Here is a 16,977-nt window from a genome sequence, read left to right as displayed (position 1 = left end):
AGGATTTCTACAGTTAAGAGTAACAGCTGAATATAAAAGAACAAAAAAGAAATGAATCATGAGAAGAGAAAAAAGCCCCTAGCCCAGTGCAGAGCACAGATGAGGTCCATTATGAATAAAAAATTTGCCCAAAGATTCGAGGCCAGCAGCTAGACTCATCCTAAAACTAGGCTGCCCCACTAACTTCAAAGGACTCAATTTTTAATTCTCTTACACAGCGTTTTCTGAAAGTTCTGGGAACTCAGAACCACTTGAGTACTTGAGAAAACTTCCCAGACCTTCCAAATAACAATGTCCAGTGCAAATACCAGGGGATTTGAAATCTTAACAAACACCAGGAATCCCATGGGTTAGGGAAGCACTGTTCCTAGCGTATTTAGTGCTCACTACCACCTGGGAGATTTGTGCTTTACTCTCACTTAACAGGTGCTGAACCCAAAGCTTAGGAGTCAGAGTTAAAGCCACAGGCTGTATTCGCAAACAGATCTGGTGTGGGCTCTGACCCACCTCTTGCCCTGTGACCATGCGGAAGTCACTTAACCTTTATACACGACAGTTTCCTCCTCCATAGATTCGGGACTTTAAATTGAATGGCCGCATTACTTTAGCACAATACTGTGATCACATCAAGTGCATCTGTAAATAACGTCGTAGTTCACAAACAACCCAGTGATGATTAAAACAGGTTAAGTAACCAATCAACACTGTTCAGTAGTCCCGAGTTATCCGTTTGTCCTACCAGTCAGAAAAGTCTCTGAAGGCAAAAGGCATTTCTCACTAGTTTGGCTCCCCAGGTCCCTAACACAGCATTGCCAATTGCTTTTTGAGCGAATGAATGAACAGAGAGGTTCTGCGGAGCTGGATTTAAACTGGGGCTTCCACAGGGGCCTTGTTTCCAGGTGGAGCGTGGGGCCATTCCCCGGGGGCAGAGAAGGGGCCCTTGCCGCTCCCTTTCAGTTTTTTTAAAAAAGGCCTGTACTTTGTTGAGAGGGTTGACCTGGTTCTGGAGAACACTGCGAGACTCCCTTCACCCTCTTTTCCCCGTAGCAAAAGAGGGTAAAGGGAGTTTCCTCCAACATGAGCCACAGGCCTCTTGGGACGGGGACACTGTCAGGCACTGGTGGGGAGTCACAGGACAGAATTCTCCTAGCGGTGGCAACCATCGTTGCTACACCCGTCTCCTTCAGCGAGTGTAGCTCACTGCAGGTGGATCCCCACCCTCTCTGAGAGGGCAACACGCCGGGTCACCAAAAGGGACATCAAGGCTCTGTGCGTCTGTCTGGTGGAAGGGGTGAGGCCGCCAAGAACCAGGACCCAAGGTAAGGCCGTCCCTTGACCAAACCGGTGTTTGGCACGCGGGCCCCAGGCGCTCTCCTGCGGCCCAGAGAGTCTAGTGCCAAAGGCGTGGAAGGGCGCCAGGGAATCTGCATTTCTAAGAGACAAACCCAGAGGCTTCTCACGCCCAGGAAAGTTTGGGAGACGACACAGTGCACCCTTTTCTGGGTCCATGCCGTAGGAAAAGACACGGGAGCCAACCTCTATCAACGTAAACCTAAAGCGATACACCCAAAGCGTAATACTGTTTGCCCAGACGTGGCGCGCCCGCGAGTCCGAGATGATTTTCCCAGGCACGAGGTGTCCGCGTGGGGGCCTAGGGGACAGGCCCGGGGGACGCCCGTCCGGGCGCGGGACAGACAGCCTTTCAGACCTGCTACCGGCGGTCCGCGGGTTCCCGGCGAGCCGGGAAGCGAGCGGCGGAGTCATCATTTCCAGCCTCAGACTGGAAAGCTGGACCGTGCAGCCGCGTGTGCTCTTGGCAGCCGGGCGCCCGGGGCCCCGCGGCCACATCATCCCGGGGCGGGGACGTGTGCGCTCCGGGCGCCCGCGCCGCCACCGAGCCACGTCTGTGCCGCCCGGGCGCGCGGCCCGCGAGGCGCCGGGCCCCGAGCCGCCCCCGGGGGTGGGCGAGCGCGGGCTCTGGGCGGGACCCCGGCGTGGGATGGGGGGGGGGGGGCGCTGAGCGGTCTCTAGGACCCGCGGGACGCCGCCGGCGGGCGGGGGTGCGGGGGAGACGATAATTTGTTCCGAGGTAATGAGAACGGTGACTGTTGGCCACGGGTCCATTTCACAGGCCGGCCTCCTCTCCCTAACGACCTTCCTCGTCCCCGGGCCAACTCGGACAGTTTGCTCACTCACTGCAACGGTCAAGGCTGGCTCGTGCCAGCGCAGCGCGCGCGCGCGCACACACGCACACACCGAGGGTGGGGGGGGCAAAACTTTCAGGAAAAAAAAAAAAAAAAATGAAAGCCTAGACCGGCTCCTCGGCGGCGCGGGCGCTGCGCGAGGGCTCCGGCGCTGACTCCCGGCGGCAGGAAGTCCCTCGGGTCGCGCCGCCCGGGTCCCCGCTCGGCGCCCGCGTGGGATGGTGCAGCGCTCGCCGCCGGGCCCCGAGAGCTGCTGCACCGAAGGCCGGCGACCATGGCAGCGCGCCCGCCGCCCGCGCCCCCCGCCCGCGCCCTCCTGCTCGCCCTGGCCGGGGCTCTGCTGGCGCCCCCCGCGGCCCGAGGTAAGTCGCCGAGCCCGGGCGGCCCCCTGCCGGGCCCCGGCCCTCCTCTCCCGCCCTCCGCTCCCCTCCGCGGGCTGGGGATCGCCCCCGCCCCCGGAGGGTACCTCGCGCGGCACCGGGGTTCGGGGTGGGGGGGGGGACGCCTGGCGGCCGGGCGGCGCGCGGGGGCGTTTGTGCAGAGCCCCGGGGCTCCGGCTCCCGGCGCGGAGGGGACCCCACCCCCCCGCGCCGCCCGAGGTGCCAATTCCCGGGAGGTTGGGGCGGGGGGGAGGGGAGAGGGAGCACTTGGCTCGGGGCCCGGAAGACGCCAGCGCGTAGCCCGGACGGCACAGCCTCGGGGCCGCTCCCCGCTCCCCTCCCTCCCCTTTCGGGTGTCATTTGCCAAGGTGTGGGTCTTGACAGTTACACGTGTCGCTGGGGATGATGTACATGCGTCGCGTCCTCTTACGGACCCTCTCCCTTTACCGAATCCACTCCCCACCCTCCCCAGGTTCTGGGTCAACCCTCCGTGAAGTTTCCTTTCCAGCCCTGCCCCCCCTAAACTTGGGGGGATTGTTCCTTTCCAGCCCTGCCCCCCTAAACTTGGGGGATGCGCAGTAACCACACAGGTGAGCCATTCCCTTCTCCGCAGGTGTGCTGCGTGCCATAGCGTTCTTTTTTTTTTTTGCCTCTTCACCTACTTCTGTAGTTTCCTTTCCTTCTTTTTTATTCCGGATCGCTCCCTTAGTTGTTGGCGGCGGCCAAACTTTAGCAGAATGTTTCCTCCTCCCGCCACTCCGTGACTTTCTGGGCTGTAAATAATCCTTCAATCAACCTGTGTAAAGTGACAACTCACTTCGAAGTTAAACCGAGACGTAGGCATTATGGCTGTTTCATAGGCCTGCGTGTCCTCGAGTCGCATCCCCTTAACGCCGGGCACCTGTGAGTCCTTTGTTTTTGCCTAATGAGGGCTCACCCAGCAGGTGCCTTGTTACAAATTCGGAAGCTTCCCCTGGACGCCGCCACCGCGGTCTTTCTGCCGCTAGAGGCGCTGTCGGCCTACCAATGAAAGACTTGCCTTGGCCTCCAACTCTCAGTGTCTATGGTTCTCTACTGTAACAGGCATTTATCTTTCAACAACTGGCCTCAATCATGAGCCGTTACCACTTTATGGTACGTTTTATTTTGCAGTTGCCACTGCTATCCTCCACCCCCTCCACGTCTACTATAATGTGGCTAAAACCCAGCTCTCGTTAAAATCCACACAGTAATGAAGACCAATCTGGGAAGTAATGATTAAATCGAAGGCTTGCACAAAGCAGTGTGGAAGCCAAGGCAGAATTCTGCCTACTGTTTAAGGGGCTCTATGACCTGCAGATCAAAATCATGGTAGTCAAAAGGGTTTTTGAAAGACTTTTGTACAAATTGGTCCCTTTGAATGTTTATTGGGAAAGAACTTTTTAAAACTCCTACAGAATCTCAAAGTGTGCCCGAGGTGGTCTTTAACTTGCATATGCTCTATGCGCGTAGACAGAAATCCACTGAGCGTGGATAATATTACATTTTTTTAGAAGACAATGTTTACTAAATCAAGTAATAATGGGAAATTATTTCACGAAATGGGGGACTTTTATTATTTTGTGACGGCCGCCTTGTTAGAGAGAAATACGGGATTTTTCCTTGGGATAGAGATGACTCAGATAGAAAACCAGTTAGACCTAAACATTTTGAATGGGTTATATGTTGTGATATCCCAGGTTTCACTGCTTGTTTATCTTTGGATTCTCAGTATCAATTCTTAAATCAATCCGTGCCCCAAATCATAGCACTGAGGTTGCTTAAAAATCCAAGCATGTAATAAAACATTCATTTGCGTTGGCAAGAGAAAAGGAGAAATTACTGCTTGTTGAAGGCAGAGTATATCCTGGGGGTTGTCTCCCTGTGTGTGGACCCCATGCCCCAGAAGAGTTGCCTGTTGGGTGCTCTTTAGTGGCATCTTAGCCCCCAACACGTCCAACACAGAACCCTAGACCCCAGACCCCCTACTCCTGAATCCATTCGTCCCCCACTCTTCCAGACTCAGTGATAACACCTTCTGCCTTTCCCAGATGTCTCACACTAACACATAGAAAGCCATCCCTCTCCCTAAAATCCACCAACCTCCAACATATATTTCCATCTACCCTCTGCCCTCGCTTCCTAGGTGTGCTTTCCGGAACCCAGCCCTCCTTTTCTTCTTCTCTGTCTTCTGCAGGAGCCTCTTATCCCTGCTAGAGTAGCCTCCTGACGGGTCTGCTGGCTCTCCTTCCTGCCCCTGCACAGTGTATTCTTCCCAGTGCTACAGCCAAAGTCATCATTTTCAATCATGAGTTGGATCAGGCTGGTTTCCTGTTTAAAACTCTCCAGTGGCTTTCTACAGCTCTTAGCAAAGAAAATTCAAACCTCTGGATAACCTAATCCCTGTTTTCCTCTATGATATCCTTTCTTACCATACCCCCATTCCCCCCTTACTCATTCTACTCCAGCCACACTGGCATCCCTTCTTTCCAACGTTCCAGTATAGTGTTGCCGTAATTTTTTTTAAAAACAAAATTCAGTGTTTGCACTCTGAAGGTTTTGCAAATACTGTTCACAGTTGAGCCACGCGGTGTCCTATGACTGCATTTCATACCTCTTGCAACTTTTTGTTTTTCCTAGAGTTAATAATTGCTTTTTTGAAAAAAACCAAACCAAAACAAAACAAAACAACCAAACCTGTTCTTTTGCTTTATTTCTGGTGTACCAATCTCTACCTCCCAAACTTTCTGGAAGAACTATTAAATTTCCTGCAACAAGATGGTACAGGTGCTCTATCCATCCTTTATTTTTATTTGATGTTCTCTCTCCTGGAGCCCTTTATTCTTTTGTTCCAATATGAACTGGTTACTTTTAAGCATACAGTGCGGCTGGTGTCTCAAGACTACCCGTAGTACTAAGATACTTTCATTTCTTTCTGCACCCTTCCTCTGTTGGATCACCTGTTTAATGAGCACCATAACTTTGTCTTTCTTAATCTATTCCTTATTTTTGTGGAGCACACCTTCCAGTAACTTTCTGAGGAAGGGTGTGTGGGAGGCAAAACCATTTGATAACTCGTTAGGAATATTTTCGGCATGAAATAATGGAAAACCTGACTACAGAATTTTTTTTCTTTAGTTTTTTTTTTTCTTTATATGATACACACTTTTGAAGTAAGCGGTGTAGTAGCTGGCACAGTGGGTCTGCGAGACTACCAGGGACCCAAGCTTTTACTTTTGTTTGTCACTGGCATCCTTACATGTTGATTTTTTGCATTCCCTGCTTCATGGTCTCATGATAGCTGCTCTATCTCTTAGCATTATATCTGAATTCTAGGCAGTGATAGGGCAGAAGAGGGAAAAAGCAGAGCCAGCCAAGTCTCTTTTATCAGGAGAATAAGGATACTTTCGGACACCTTCATAGCAGATTTTCTCTTTGTCGATGTAGGACACAGGGCCATGGCTAACTGCCTGGGAAAATAGGTAAGTACGTATTTTTATCTGTACACACTGGTATCGCAAACATGTGAATAAGAAAGAAGGTTGAAATGTGTGCCTGCCGTACCTTGTGTACAAAGATGTACGTATATTCCATCCTTGACTGCTAGTTGGTTTAGGTATAAAATTCCAAGATGAAAATCCTCTTTCCTCGGTATTTTACAAGACAGATCTTAATTGTCTGTATGCCCATTGCTGCTTGAGAACTTGATGGCACTCTGTCGATCCTTTAAATGTAGGCTTTTTTTTTTTTCCTGGAACCTATTACCATCGTTTTTATCCCTAGTATTATTACATTTCATGGTGACTTGCTTTAACTGAGTTCTTATCAGCAATTGTGCTGGGGACTCTGTATACCCTTTCAGTTTGAACACTCAAGCTATAAAATTCTAGTTGACTTCCTTGTGTTCTTCAATTATTTTCTTCATCACTGGTTTTTGTCGTGCTTTTAATGACACTGCTATCAGCTGGCTCTCCCAACCTCCCAAAAACATTCTGTAATTTTGTTATTTATTTTTCATCTCTGCATTTGTGTCCTGCTTTCTGGGAGAGTTTCTTTACCTCGCTATTCAAGTTATTTCGTGCTCTGTCCCTTTTTATTTTGTAAAATATGTAAGATTTCGGCAAACTCTTGGAGTGTATTAATTTTTATTTTTTGAGCATTCTTTTGCTCACTTCATTCTCCTCATTAGCTCTGAGATTCTTCCCCACCCCCCATTTGTTATAGTCTCTGACTTTCTTCAAATGTCTGAGTTTTGGTTGTTTCCATTTCATAATGAGACACTAAGAGGCTGATTGACAGTTCTGCATGCTTCCAAAGCACAACTTTATTGCAGGGACCTTCATACATCCCTGACTATGCTTCTTTCTCAGGCTGGTCCGTTTCTCCAAAGGAGAACCATGCACCCTCCTGTTGAGGAGATTGAAGCCTGATTAGAGGGTCTGTGAACTGAGCAAGGGGAATAGGGTTAAGGTGTTTAAGTGTGATTTGCTTTTTTTTTTTTTTAACTCTTTTGTTTTCAGTTTGACACCTTGCTTCCCCTCCCTCCCTCAGCTATGCCTGGGGTCATTGAGCACAGAACTTCCCTGCTTCGGTGTCTCCAGAAGATACATCTCCTCATCTATCAGAGAGGAAGGGATCATCCCTTCCCCATGGCGGCTTCTCAAGGGATCTGGGGCTCTTTCCTTGGACAGTATTTCAGCCCAGCCTATATTGGCTGTTAGAGGTGCCCATGACTCCTGTTCCCAAGCACGTACAGGTTTTTCTCATCCATCTCACCTTCTCAGCGGCTTCCCTCCTCTTTAAGCAGCAGGCTTCCCACTTTCTCTTCTCTGACAAGTAGGGAACCACTCATCTATCCTCTTCCATCTTCCAAAGCTTTGTTGCTCTCTCTTACCTGTTGTCTCCAATGCATTGTTTTTTTTTTAAATTACTGGTGTTATTATTCCTTATTGTGGGGTTTTGGAGAGAGTGCAGATAAACACCTGTGGGTCTGCTATGTACATCCAGAAGTCCACCCATGGCTTCTGTTACCGCACCCTACATATAGACATGCTTTCTTTCTCTTAACTGTCATTTGGCTCTTTCTGTTCCTTCCTTGTGGAAACAAAAATTACATCCATTTTTAAATGTTTTAAAACTTTCTTTTTAAAGTCTACAAATGCTTGAAGTCAGTATATACCTAATTAGGTAGATGTTACAGCTGTGGAAACTGAAGATTTTTTTTTTTTTTTCAAGCAATGCAACTGCATCATGTAAAGATGCTAAACATATTTCTTCTGGGTGTAGATGATGCTGTAATGAACTCATTACAACTGCCAAACAAATTTTTTGTTTTGCATTCCAGAAGCCTTTTTAAGCCGAACTGTTCCTGCAGCGTCTATGATTTACAAAGACAGGTATGAGAAACATTTTCAGATGTTTCTTCCGTACCACATGGCCAGCCCTGTAGCCCTTTAGCCGTGTCCCCACTGGGAGCTGTATTAGACAACTCTGTAGTATGTACAATTCTTCAATTATCAGCTCCCTGGGATTGAGAAAGTGCAGTTGATATAATCTGGACCGAACGTTTCAAGAAATCGTTACTGTGCATTTTTAGCAGCTATGTCTTTCTGTGTTTGTGTAGTATTTTATTAAACCAGAAGTTTTTATACCAGCACGTAGTTGCCTAAAAAGGCATTTATTGAGGGCTTTGGTGCCGGGAGCAGTTCTAAGATCTTTGCATGTCCCATCTCATACCCTTCTCGTGTGAGAATCTCTCAGTCGTTCCTGCTGCTACCCTCACTCAGCAGAGAAGGAGACCGTGGCTTCCGAAGTAGCGGGTGCAAGGGCAGTCTCTAGGCTGTGTCGTGATGGAGACGAGGTCTTCCCCTAGCCCTGGCGAACGTTTGGTAGTCTATGTACTCTGTCTTTGGAATAATAACATCTATAGCAATGAGATTGCAATTTAGCTTAGTTTTAAGCAGAATGGTAATGCAGTTCAAATCAACTTTATTTGAACTGGATCAAACGTCATGCTCTCCAACAGGCTGCCATCTCAATCTTCATAGTTCCTCCAGCTCATTTTTCACTCTGCATCCTTGTGCTTTGTTTAACGTCCAGTATGCCTGGCCTCCAGCTGACAGATGATGGAATGGAGAACCTGAATAATTCAGCGTCATATTGATATCTTTCATCTTTTCAGCTTTTATGTCCTCCCAAGGCTACGTTAAGAGTTCAGGCTCTAGACAACTACTTAAAAAATTGGGCAGTCTCATTAGACCAACTCTGGACCTTCCATCCATTCACCTGCTCCTGGAAGCTTTGCCTTTCCCCATCCATTCGGAGGATCCATTCTTAGAACTACTGAGGTTGCTCAGCAGGGTACGGTGAGCACTGGCTTGTAGTTTGACCAATAGATTCCTTGTTTTCTGTTTTGCTATGTTTGTAATTAAAGCCAGAATAGGATTTAAGCATTTCTCATGAACTCTGTGTTCACATGAATCTGAATAGTCTCTGAGAACCTGGTTCTGCCTTTTTGTTTTTGATTCTAAATCCTGGATTTTTTGGTAGTGTTCGCGAGAGCCTATCCTGCATTAGAATTTAGAGTCTGTGTTATATCTTAAAGTGCAACTGTACTCAGGTTGATGGGATAGATGCATTCCAGAAGTGTGACCTACTAAGTAAAATTTCTAAACTGAAATCATTTTTTCAGCCAATTTCAGTATAAGTTGTGACCATGAAAAAGATGATTGAAAAAGACTTTTCCTCCCCACCATCCATTCGCTTATAAAATGTAAAATATTTCAAAAGTTGAGAAAAGGATCCAGAATAAGTTATACACCCATATTCTTATCAACCAGGGTTTTTCTCATTTATTTTATTTTATTAATTTTTTATATTAAATATAATTTATTGTCAAATTCGTTTCCATACAACACCCAGTGCTCATCCCAACAGGTTTTACTATATGTGCTTCAGAATTTTGAAAATTTAAAGATGTAAAATGTTCAAGATCTATTTATATCAGTCCCCTGTTCTCCCTACCCATCCACTTCTTCCTTCTTCTGCAGGAACAACTGCTACTCTGAAATATATATATATGTATATTTCAAATATTATATATATATATATATTTCAAATATATATATATATATAGAAACATCACATAAACGGTACCCAACTATATACAACAGGCTTCTGCAACTTTTTTTAAATCAATATTTTAAAGATTTACTCATGTTGGTACATATGCTTGCTTCATTCCTTTTAATTGAACGAGCCATAAATTGTGCATTCCTGTTGACAAATATCTGTTTTTCCCAGTTCTTGATATTGCAATGGTGCAAAGATACTTGTACCTATCTCCTTATATAGGTATGAGCTCTAGGGACTCTATTACAAATGAATTGAGTAGTAGAGTATGGCCATTTTCCACTTTCCTATGTTTTGCTCTGTCACTTTCTAAATTGGTTGTACCAGTTTAGATGCTTACTTGTTAGAAAGTTCTGGTTACCTATGGTTTTGCAAATACTTGGCAATTTCAGACTTTTAAACGTTGCTAAGCTGGAGGTGAAATATCTCATTATTTTAATTGTCAATTTCCTGGTTACTAGAGACTCTGAGAGGCTTTTTATATTGTTTTCTGTGTTTCTTCTTTGAATTATTCTTATCATTTGCCCATTTTTCTAGGTTGAGTTCAGTAAATCTTTTTCTCTTTACTAAGCTCCTATAGAGATTTAAAAATAAGTTCTTCTAAATTTTAACTTTTTGCTGTTCACTTTTAGTATAACTGGACTTTATTTTTTATTTATTGTATGAAGCCAGCATCTGTTTTTTTCCCATATAGATAACCGATCATCCTAGTTAACATTTACTGAATCCTTTCTCTCTTTTGGTAAAATACCAAGTATAGACAGATATGCTTCTGGGTTCCTTGTTCTGTTGCACATTTATTTATCCTATTTCCAGCATCCTCCTGGATTCAATTTTCTGTACTTTGTAATCAGTCCTAAGTGTTTAGGTTCGTTGGCATATAGTGTATAGAGGACATACACAGAGGTCAGCTTACCACTGTTTACATATCAGTTCTGTCACCCAGTTACTGACCTGTGACCTTGGAAAGGTGGTTAATATCCTGTATTGTCGGGAGTTTCCCAGTCTTCACGTTGAGAATCCTGTGTTGCAGGAAACCCTTAGGTCTGGGCAAACCATGAAGATTGGTCACCCTAAACCCCACACAAGTTTTGCAGTTTTTCCCCCCAGTCTTTCCCTCTATGAAATGGTGATAATAATAGCATGTGCTACTTTTGAAGGGGTGTGAAGAGGAGTAAATGAGATAATACATGGAAAGTGCTTTGGACAGCTCTTGCTAAGTGCTCAGAAAACATTAATTTCCCCTCCTCCTCTCCCTACTCTACTTTAAAATTATCTTGATTATTCTTGAAACATTAATATTTCATATGAACTTTAGAACCTTCTTGATAAGTTCTGCAAAATACCCTATGGGGACTTACAGCTTAATTTGAGGGAGAATTGACTACCTCATGACATCAAAGCTTCACTTCATGAATGTGGTCATTTCTTCATTCATGTGTTTTTTAATGTTATTCAGTAAGTTTTAATTAATTTCTCTTTAAAGCTCTTGCATATCTTTGTGAGATATATTTTGAGGTACATAATAGATTTGTTATTCTGAATGGTATCCCTATTTTTATTTTTAGGTTTTAGCTTTTTGATATGAAAAATGTTAAACACATACAAAAGTAGACAGACCGGTATAATGAACACACGTATGTCTAATTCTATTATTTAGCTTCAACAAATACCAGCTTATGACTATTCTTGTTTTATTTGTGGAATTACTTCTTTTTAAAAAGTTCATGGGTTGCCTGTGTGGCTTAAATTGGTTGATCATCTGACTTTGGATTTTTGGCCTAGGTCATGATCTCAAGGTGGTAAAATTGAGCCATACTGGTTGTGGAGCCTGCTTAAGATTCTCTCTCTCCCTCTCTCTCTGCCCCTCCCCCCTTCACCAGAAAAGTTCCCATTGATGTTTTCTTTTCAGTATAAATTAATGTTACTGATTTTTGTGTTTTGGTTTTGAATTCAGAGACTTTGCTTGATTTTTATTCCAATAGTTTGTAAGTTGAGTTCATAAAAATTCTAAAAGAACTACTATCTGAAAATGATGGTAAATTTTGTTTTTTCTTTACAGTTCTTATGCATTCTACCTCTTTTATTTTTCTTCTTTCATTGACTAGCATTGCCCATTACAATGATAAACAAACATGGTGATTGCAAATGTCCTTGGGTTTTTTTTTTCTCAACTTCAGTGAAAGTAACTGTAGCTGCTTTTTACCATTAATATATTTATTGTGAATTTTTATTAGATACGATTTTATCAGGTTAAGTGCATTTCCCTATACTGCTAGTTTGCTACAATATTTTCCTTTTAACATATATAAATCGTTGCTTAATTTATTCAAACTTTTCCTCAGCATTTGTTGATCACTTGTTTATGTGTTGTTGATTTTTCCTCCCTCCTCTCCTCTATTGTTAGTGTAATGCATTGTATTAATAGATTTTATGTTGTTAAACCATTCTTGAATGGTTAGGATAAGTCCTCTATGATTTGATGCATTTTTAAAATACAGTGTTGGATTCTATTTACTAATATTTTATTTAAGACTTTAGCTCCCTATAGAGCAATGTTCATAACCAACTTTAGTCTCTAATTTTCCTTTCTGTAAATATGTTTAATTTTCATTTCAAAGCTTTGCCATTAGCCTTAGAAAGGGAATTAGCATCCCTTCCTTGCTTCTTTTTCAATTCCTAGGAGAGGTTAAGTGTACAAGGTTAGTTTTTCCTTGAACGTTGTTGGCACTTCATATCAGGGTGTGGTGCTTTTTTTACGAGAAATTTGACAGTTTAATCTCCTCAGTGGATGAAGTGCTATTCGCATTTTCTCCGTCTTAAATAACTTTGTTGTGTTTTCCATTTATAGATTTATTTTTGTTTTCCGTTTCATTAAATTCGCATCCCTTTCTTCTACTTTCTTGGAACTTACACTGTTCTGTGAAAGATTAGCTCTTCCACTTTCAGTCATCTGTCTCTTCTGTTGTATTCACAAAGGGTAAAATTTTCCTTCTGATTGCTGCATTTGCCGTTGCACACATTTTGCTTTTAGTTTTGTGATATCATCCTACCCAAAATGGTCTATAACTTGCATTATGGGGGTTTTTTGGATTTTTTTTTAATTACTAAGTTATTTAGACATATGTTTTGATTGGCGTGTTTGTCTTTTACTTTCCAAATGCTTGAAGAATGGTAGTTTCTTTGTTATTTATCTGATTTTATCACACTAGTGTCAGAAAAAGTCATCTGTGTCCTATCGATTCTCATCCATTTGAAGTTTTCTTTATGAGCTCATGCATGGTTAATTTCTGGAAAAATTACATATGTGTTTGAAAATAATGTATTGGATATAGGGTTCTAGAAATGTCAATTAAGTTAAGCTTATTAACTGATGTCAAGTCATACTATGACAAATAGGGTTTTTTTTTTTTTGCCAGTATTTCTGTTTTCAAGAAAGGTTTAGAAACTCCAATAGAATCATGAGTTTTCTTTTTTTCTTCTTGTAATTCTGTTAATTTTTGCATTATTCCTTTTGGAGGTTAGTTTTTTGTTTTTGTTTTTGTTTTTTTTGGTCCATTCAACTGTGTATAGCCTCAGATTTGTCTAAGAGAAAATTACTATATCAGTTTTCTTTTGGTTAAAATTTTTCTGGTATATTTTTTCCTATTTCTTTACTTTAAAATTTTCCATGTTATATTTCACAAGTATCCATCATAAACAAAATATGCCTGGATTTTTAAAATTTTGTAATTGCTGCCTATTAACCAAGTAATTTTATCCATTTACATTTATTGTAGCTTTGATAATTTTGAACTCTTCCTCCATTTTTTTTCTATTTACTATCGCTATTTTTAGATACTTTTCTTTTCCTGTATCATATTATATGACTGAAGGGTTATTTACACCTACTTCTGTCCGGTTCCATTAATTTAGAGGTTATATATTCCATTTCCACAATTTTAGTAGTACTGTTAAATTTTTAACATTTGCACCTCAGGTACCAAAGTGTAAAGGTGGTCAATAACTCTAGCCTTTTCTCACATAGTACTACAGGCTAAGAATGCTTAACGCCTTTCATCTCTTCTCCCACGGATGGTTTTTACCTAGCATTTTATTCTACTATATTGAAACACACTATCAAAAAATGTCATAGGGTGGTGGTAGGCTTTCTGTTTGTTTTTTAATAGTCCTGACTTATTTTGATTAGTCCAGTGTTAAGAGTTCCTCTGCCTCCCAGATTTAGTTTGCTTCTTATGAAAGTAGTGTTTCATTGAAGATCCATGAGTAACAAATTCTCTGTGTTTGCCTGAAAAATGTTTTTTTTCCCTCTTTTTCATGAATGTTAGCTACATATAGAATTCTAGGTTATGGTTATTGTCCTTTAACAGATATTACCTATTGTATCCTGGTCTCTATTACTGTTGAGAAGTCTTTAATGATTGTTTTCCTTTGCACTAAGGTTTTCTCTGGTTGCTCTTAAGATTGTTCTTTGGTTTTTTGTTTGTTTGGTTGTCTGTGTTGTGGTTCTGTAGTTTTTATGATCAGGATTTTTGATACAGATTTATTTTTAATTTGTGTATATCTGCCCTTGATGTGTGTCTTGAATCCAGTCAATTATTAAAAATTCTTCACCATTGTCTCTTCAATTACTGCCTTGTCTCTATTTTCTCCATTACCTTCTTTGGACTTCTAGTATATGTAATGGGACCTTATTATTCAGTCATACTGCTTTTAATTTCTTTGTTTCTATCACTCTGCTTTATACTCCGGGTGATGTCTCCAGGCCTAAAGTTCATTTCCCGGTTCTCTTTCAAGCAATGTCTATATTGCTGTTGAAATTGTCTATGGATTGACTTTTATTTTCCAGTGCCTTTAATTTTTCATTTATAGATTTATTTTGTTTTTTTTTTTAAACTGCCAGATAATTTCTCAATAATGTCCTTTCATTATCTCTATTATGCTATTATGGTTTCTGTGTATTCTGTGTCTTTAAAAGTTTTGGAGAGGTGGAGATTTTAGGTGTGTGTGTGTGTGTTTATAAAATGTACAAAATATATACATGTATTTATTTATCCATCTTCCCTTTTAGATTATTCTATTATTTCTGTTTCCTAGGGTGCTGAATCTGTATTGTCATGAGTTATCTCTTCCAGTGGCTTTCAATTTCAGATTTTGAGCTCCTTTTCAGTCTTTCACATCCACGACTATTGCTTCCATGAGAGTCCAATGCACCTGGGATTATGAAGGGTCTAGTGGACTGGTTTATTTACTTACGATGGCTATTTCAAGATTTCACTCATCTGAGCTCAGTTTTTATGTTAATTTCTCATTTGGGGCATTGTGTACCATACGATGATTGTCTTTTTGGTTTTTACACCCATGAGGTGAAGGCTTGAGGTTTTGGTTTTTCCTGGGACACCCCCGAACCTTCACGAGTTCTCTGGGTAGATGTGCCACTTTGTAGTTTCCCTAGGGCATTTGGTAGAGTTCTTCTAGGCCCTTGAACTTGGGAAGAGCAGTCCCGAAGGATCCTGGCTTTACACAGGAGTCCCACCTCTGGTTCCCCATGTCCTATGTATGCAATCATACTGCCTGTCTTTAACCTGACAGGTCCTAGACTAAAGACCTGTATCTGCTGAGTCTTTGTGGCATCAATGGCATTGGCAGTGTTTGAACGCTCTGGGTATTCTTTTTTAATTCTTTTTTTTTTTTTAATTTATGGATCCTGACAATTTCCTTTCCTTTCATTCCAGTTTAGATATGTCTATACTGCAGACATGCCACATTTTATTTAACAGTTTTGTGTTTGTAGTGAGAAAGTTTTCTCTCTGAATCTTCTCAGTCCACCATGCTTTCAGAACTGGGAATCCCCAGTGTTGAGTCTTTGGTTTTCTTAGTCATCACATTTATTTGCCTACAGTGATCTCAGATTTGTGCCAGGAACTGGGGATATGATGGCGAGAAAAACAGACACAGCTGCTCACCTCCTGGCACATAGAGCGAGCGGATCCTACAGATGTGCAGAAAATGAGTTGAGCCCACCTGGCGCCCTGCTTCTCAGCTTCCAAGACTCCAAAGCTTGGTCAGAAAAGCAAGTCAGCTGCTTTCCTGCTGGCATGTTAGTCTTTGCCTTGGCAGCTGCAGGGGTGAGATGTGCTAATGATGGGGCCAGGCTGAGCTTTGGGGGTGAAGCCGTCAGCTGTTCCCGTCTCCCTCTGGCTGAGGCAGAATGCGAACAGCTGGGAAACAAGGCCGGAATACACTCCCAGAAGCCGCTCCTCTGCCAGAAGAGGTGTCAACAGAATTCCATTCATGTGAGCCGTCCAGGAGCGTATATTGAATTTGTTCCATACTTTAAAGTTCTCATATCGAGAGCGGATCGTATAATGGGGTAAGCCGGTGATTGGAACGTTCATCTGTGTGTCTTTGTAACTCTTGCAATGAAGAACACGATCCCATGCAGAATGACTTCTCTACTGATTTAGCTCGAGAAATCAGATGCCTGGTTTGTCACTAAAATTTGGATTTAGTGTACTCAATTCATGAAGTTTTACTTCCGGTTTCTTAGCAGGGAGAGTCAGTTCCTTGGAGCGTATAGTTTACTCAGCGGCAGTAGGTGTCCTCCTGAAACTTCCTGTCCCACTGACACGTGGCTCAGCGTCTCTCTTTTTCCTCATCTCTGCCCACCCTGAAAAAGTGCTTTTCAACCTTCTTTCTTAGCACAGCTGAGGGCCACAGCATTGGTGACAGAGTAGGAAAGTGGTTTCAAAGGAGTGGCAGGAGGGACTAGACAGGACAGAGTTTGAAAGGCCAAGTCAAGACAACTGTCTTATAGCATGAAAAAATCCCTAATAGACGCTTCTGCTCCTCTTATGGGCATAAATGCCATCAGGTAAAGAGAGATCTTAACTTCCCTCCCCTGATGTCACTTGCATGCGGGGTTAGTGCGTTGAGGGTGCTGTGTGTTCTCGCACTGCAGTGATGACATTGACAGGTATCCGGGGCCATGCCAGACCTGGGACTTGGACTGCACAGGTCTGGCTTGGCCTCTTTACAGCCATGTGACCTGGGGAAACTAGGGAATCTTTCCGAACCTCAGTTTCCCGATTTGTCCAGGGAGAATCAGGACACAGCCTACCTTGCTGGGTTGTTGTGAGCATCGGATTACGGGCAGGTTGGGCCGAAAGTTTTGTGACTTGAGTTCTTTTTTAGATTGGGGGGCACAGGGTACCACTGTCAGTTCAGCGATGGAGGTTTGGGGT

At 43.0% G+C, this 16,977-nt stretch overlaps 1 protein-coding gene across 3 annotated transcripts in view; it reads left to right on the top strand.

The window, feature by feature from the left end:
• Positions 1-2,064: 2,064 nt before the first annotated feature.
• The window catches only part of ADAM12 (ADAM metallopeptidase domain 12), a 351,526-nt gene continuing 336,613 nt past the window's right edge, over positions 2,065-16,977 (top strand). For 2 of the 3 annotated variants that reach the window (XR_009252729.1, XM_058698079.1), the window contains exon 1: positions 2,069-2,566. Coding sequence is in view for 2 of the 3 variants with exons in the window: in XM_058698079.1 (XP_058554062.1) it covers positions 2,479-2,566 (88 nt within the window). In the remaining variant the exon portion in view is untranslated. Of the gene's footprint in view, positions 2,567-16,977 lie in introns of all 3 variants that reach the window. The other variant, XM_058698080.1, reaches the window with a different exon arrangement.

Source organism: Neofelis nebulosa, chromosome 13 (genome assembly GCF_028018385.1).
Source record: "Neofelis nebulosa isolate mNeoNeb1 chromosome 13, mNeoNeb1.pri, whole genome shotgun sequence".
In the NCBI taxonomy this organism is placed as follows: Eukaryota; Metazoa; Chordata; class Mammalia; order Carnivora; family Felidae; genus Neofelis; species Neofelis nebulosa.
The sequence above is the reverse complement of the archived record's forward strand: the minus strand, read 5'-3'. Positions and strand labels throughout refer to the sequence as shown.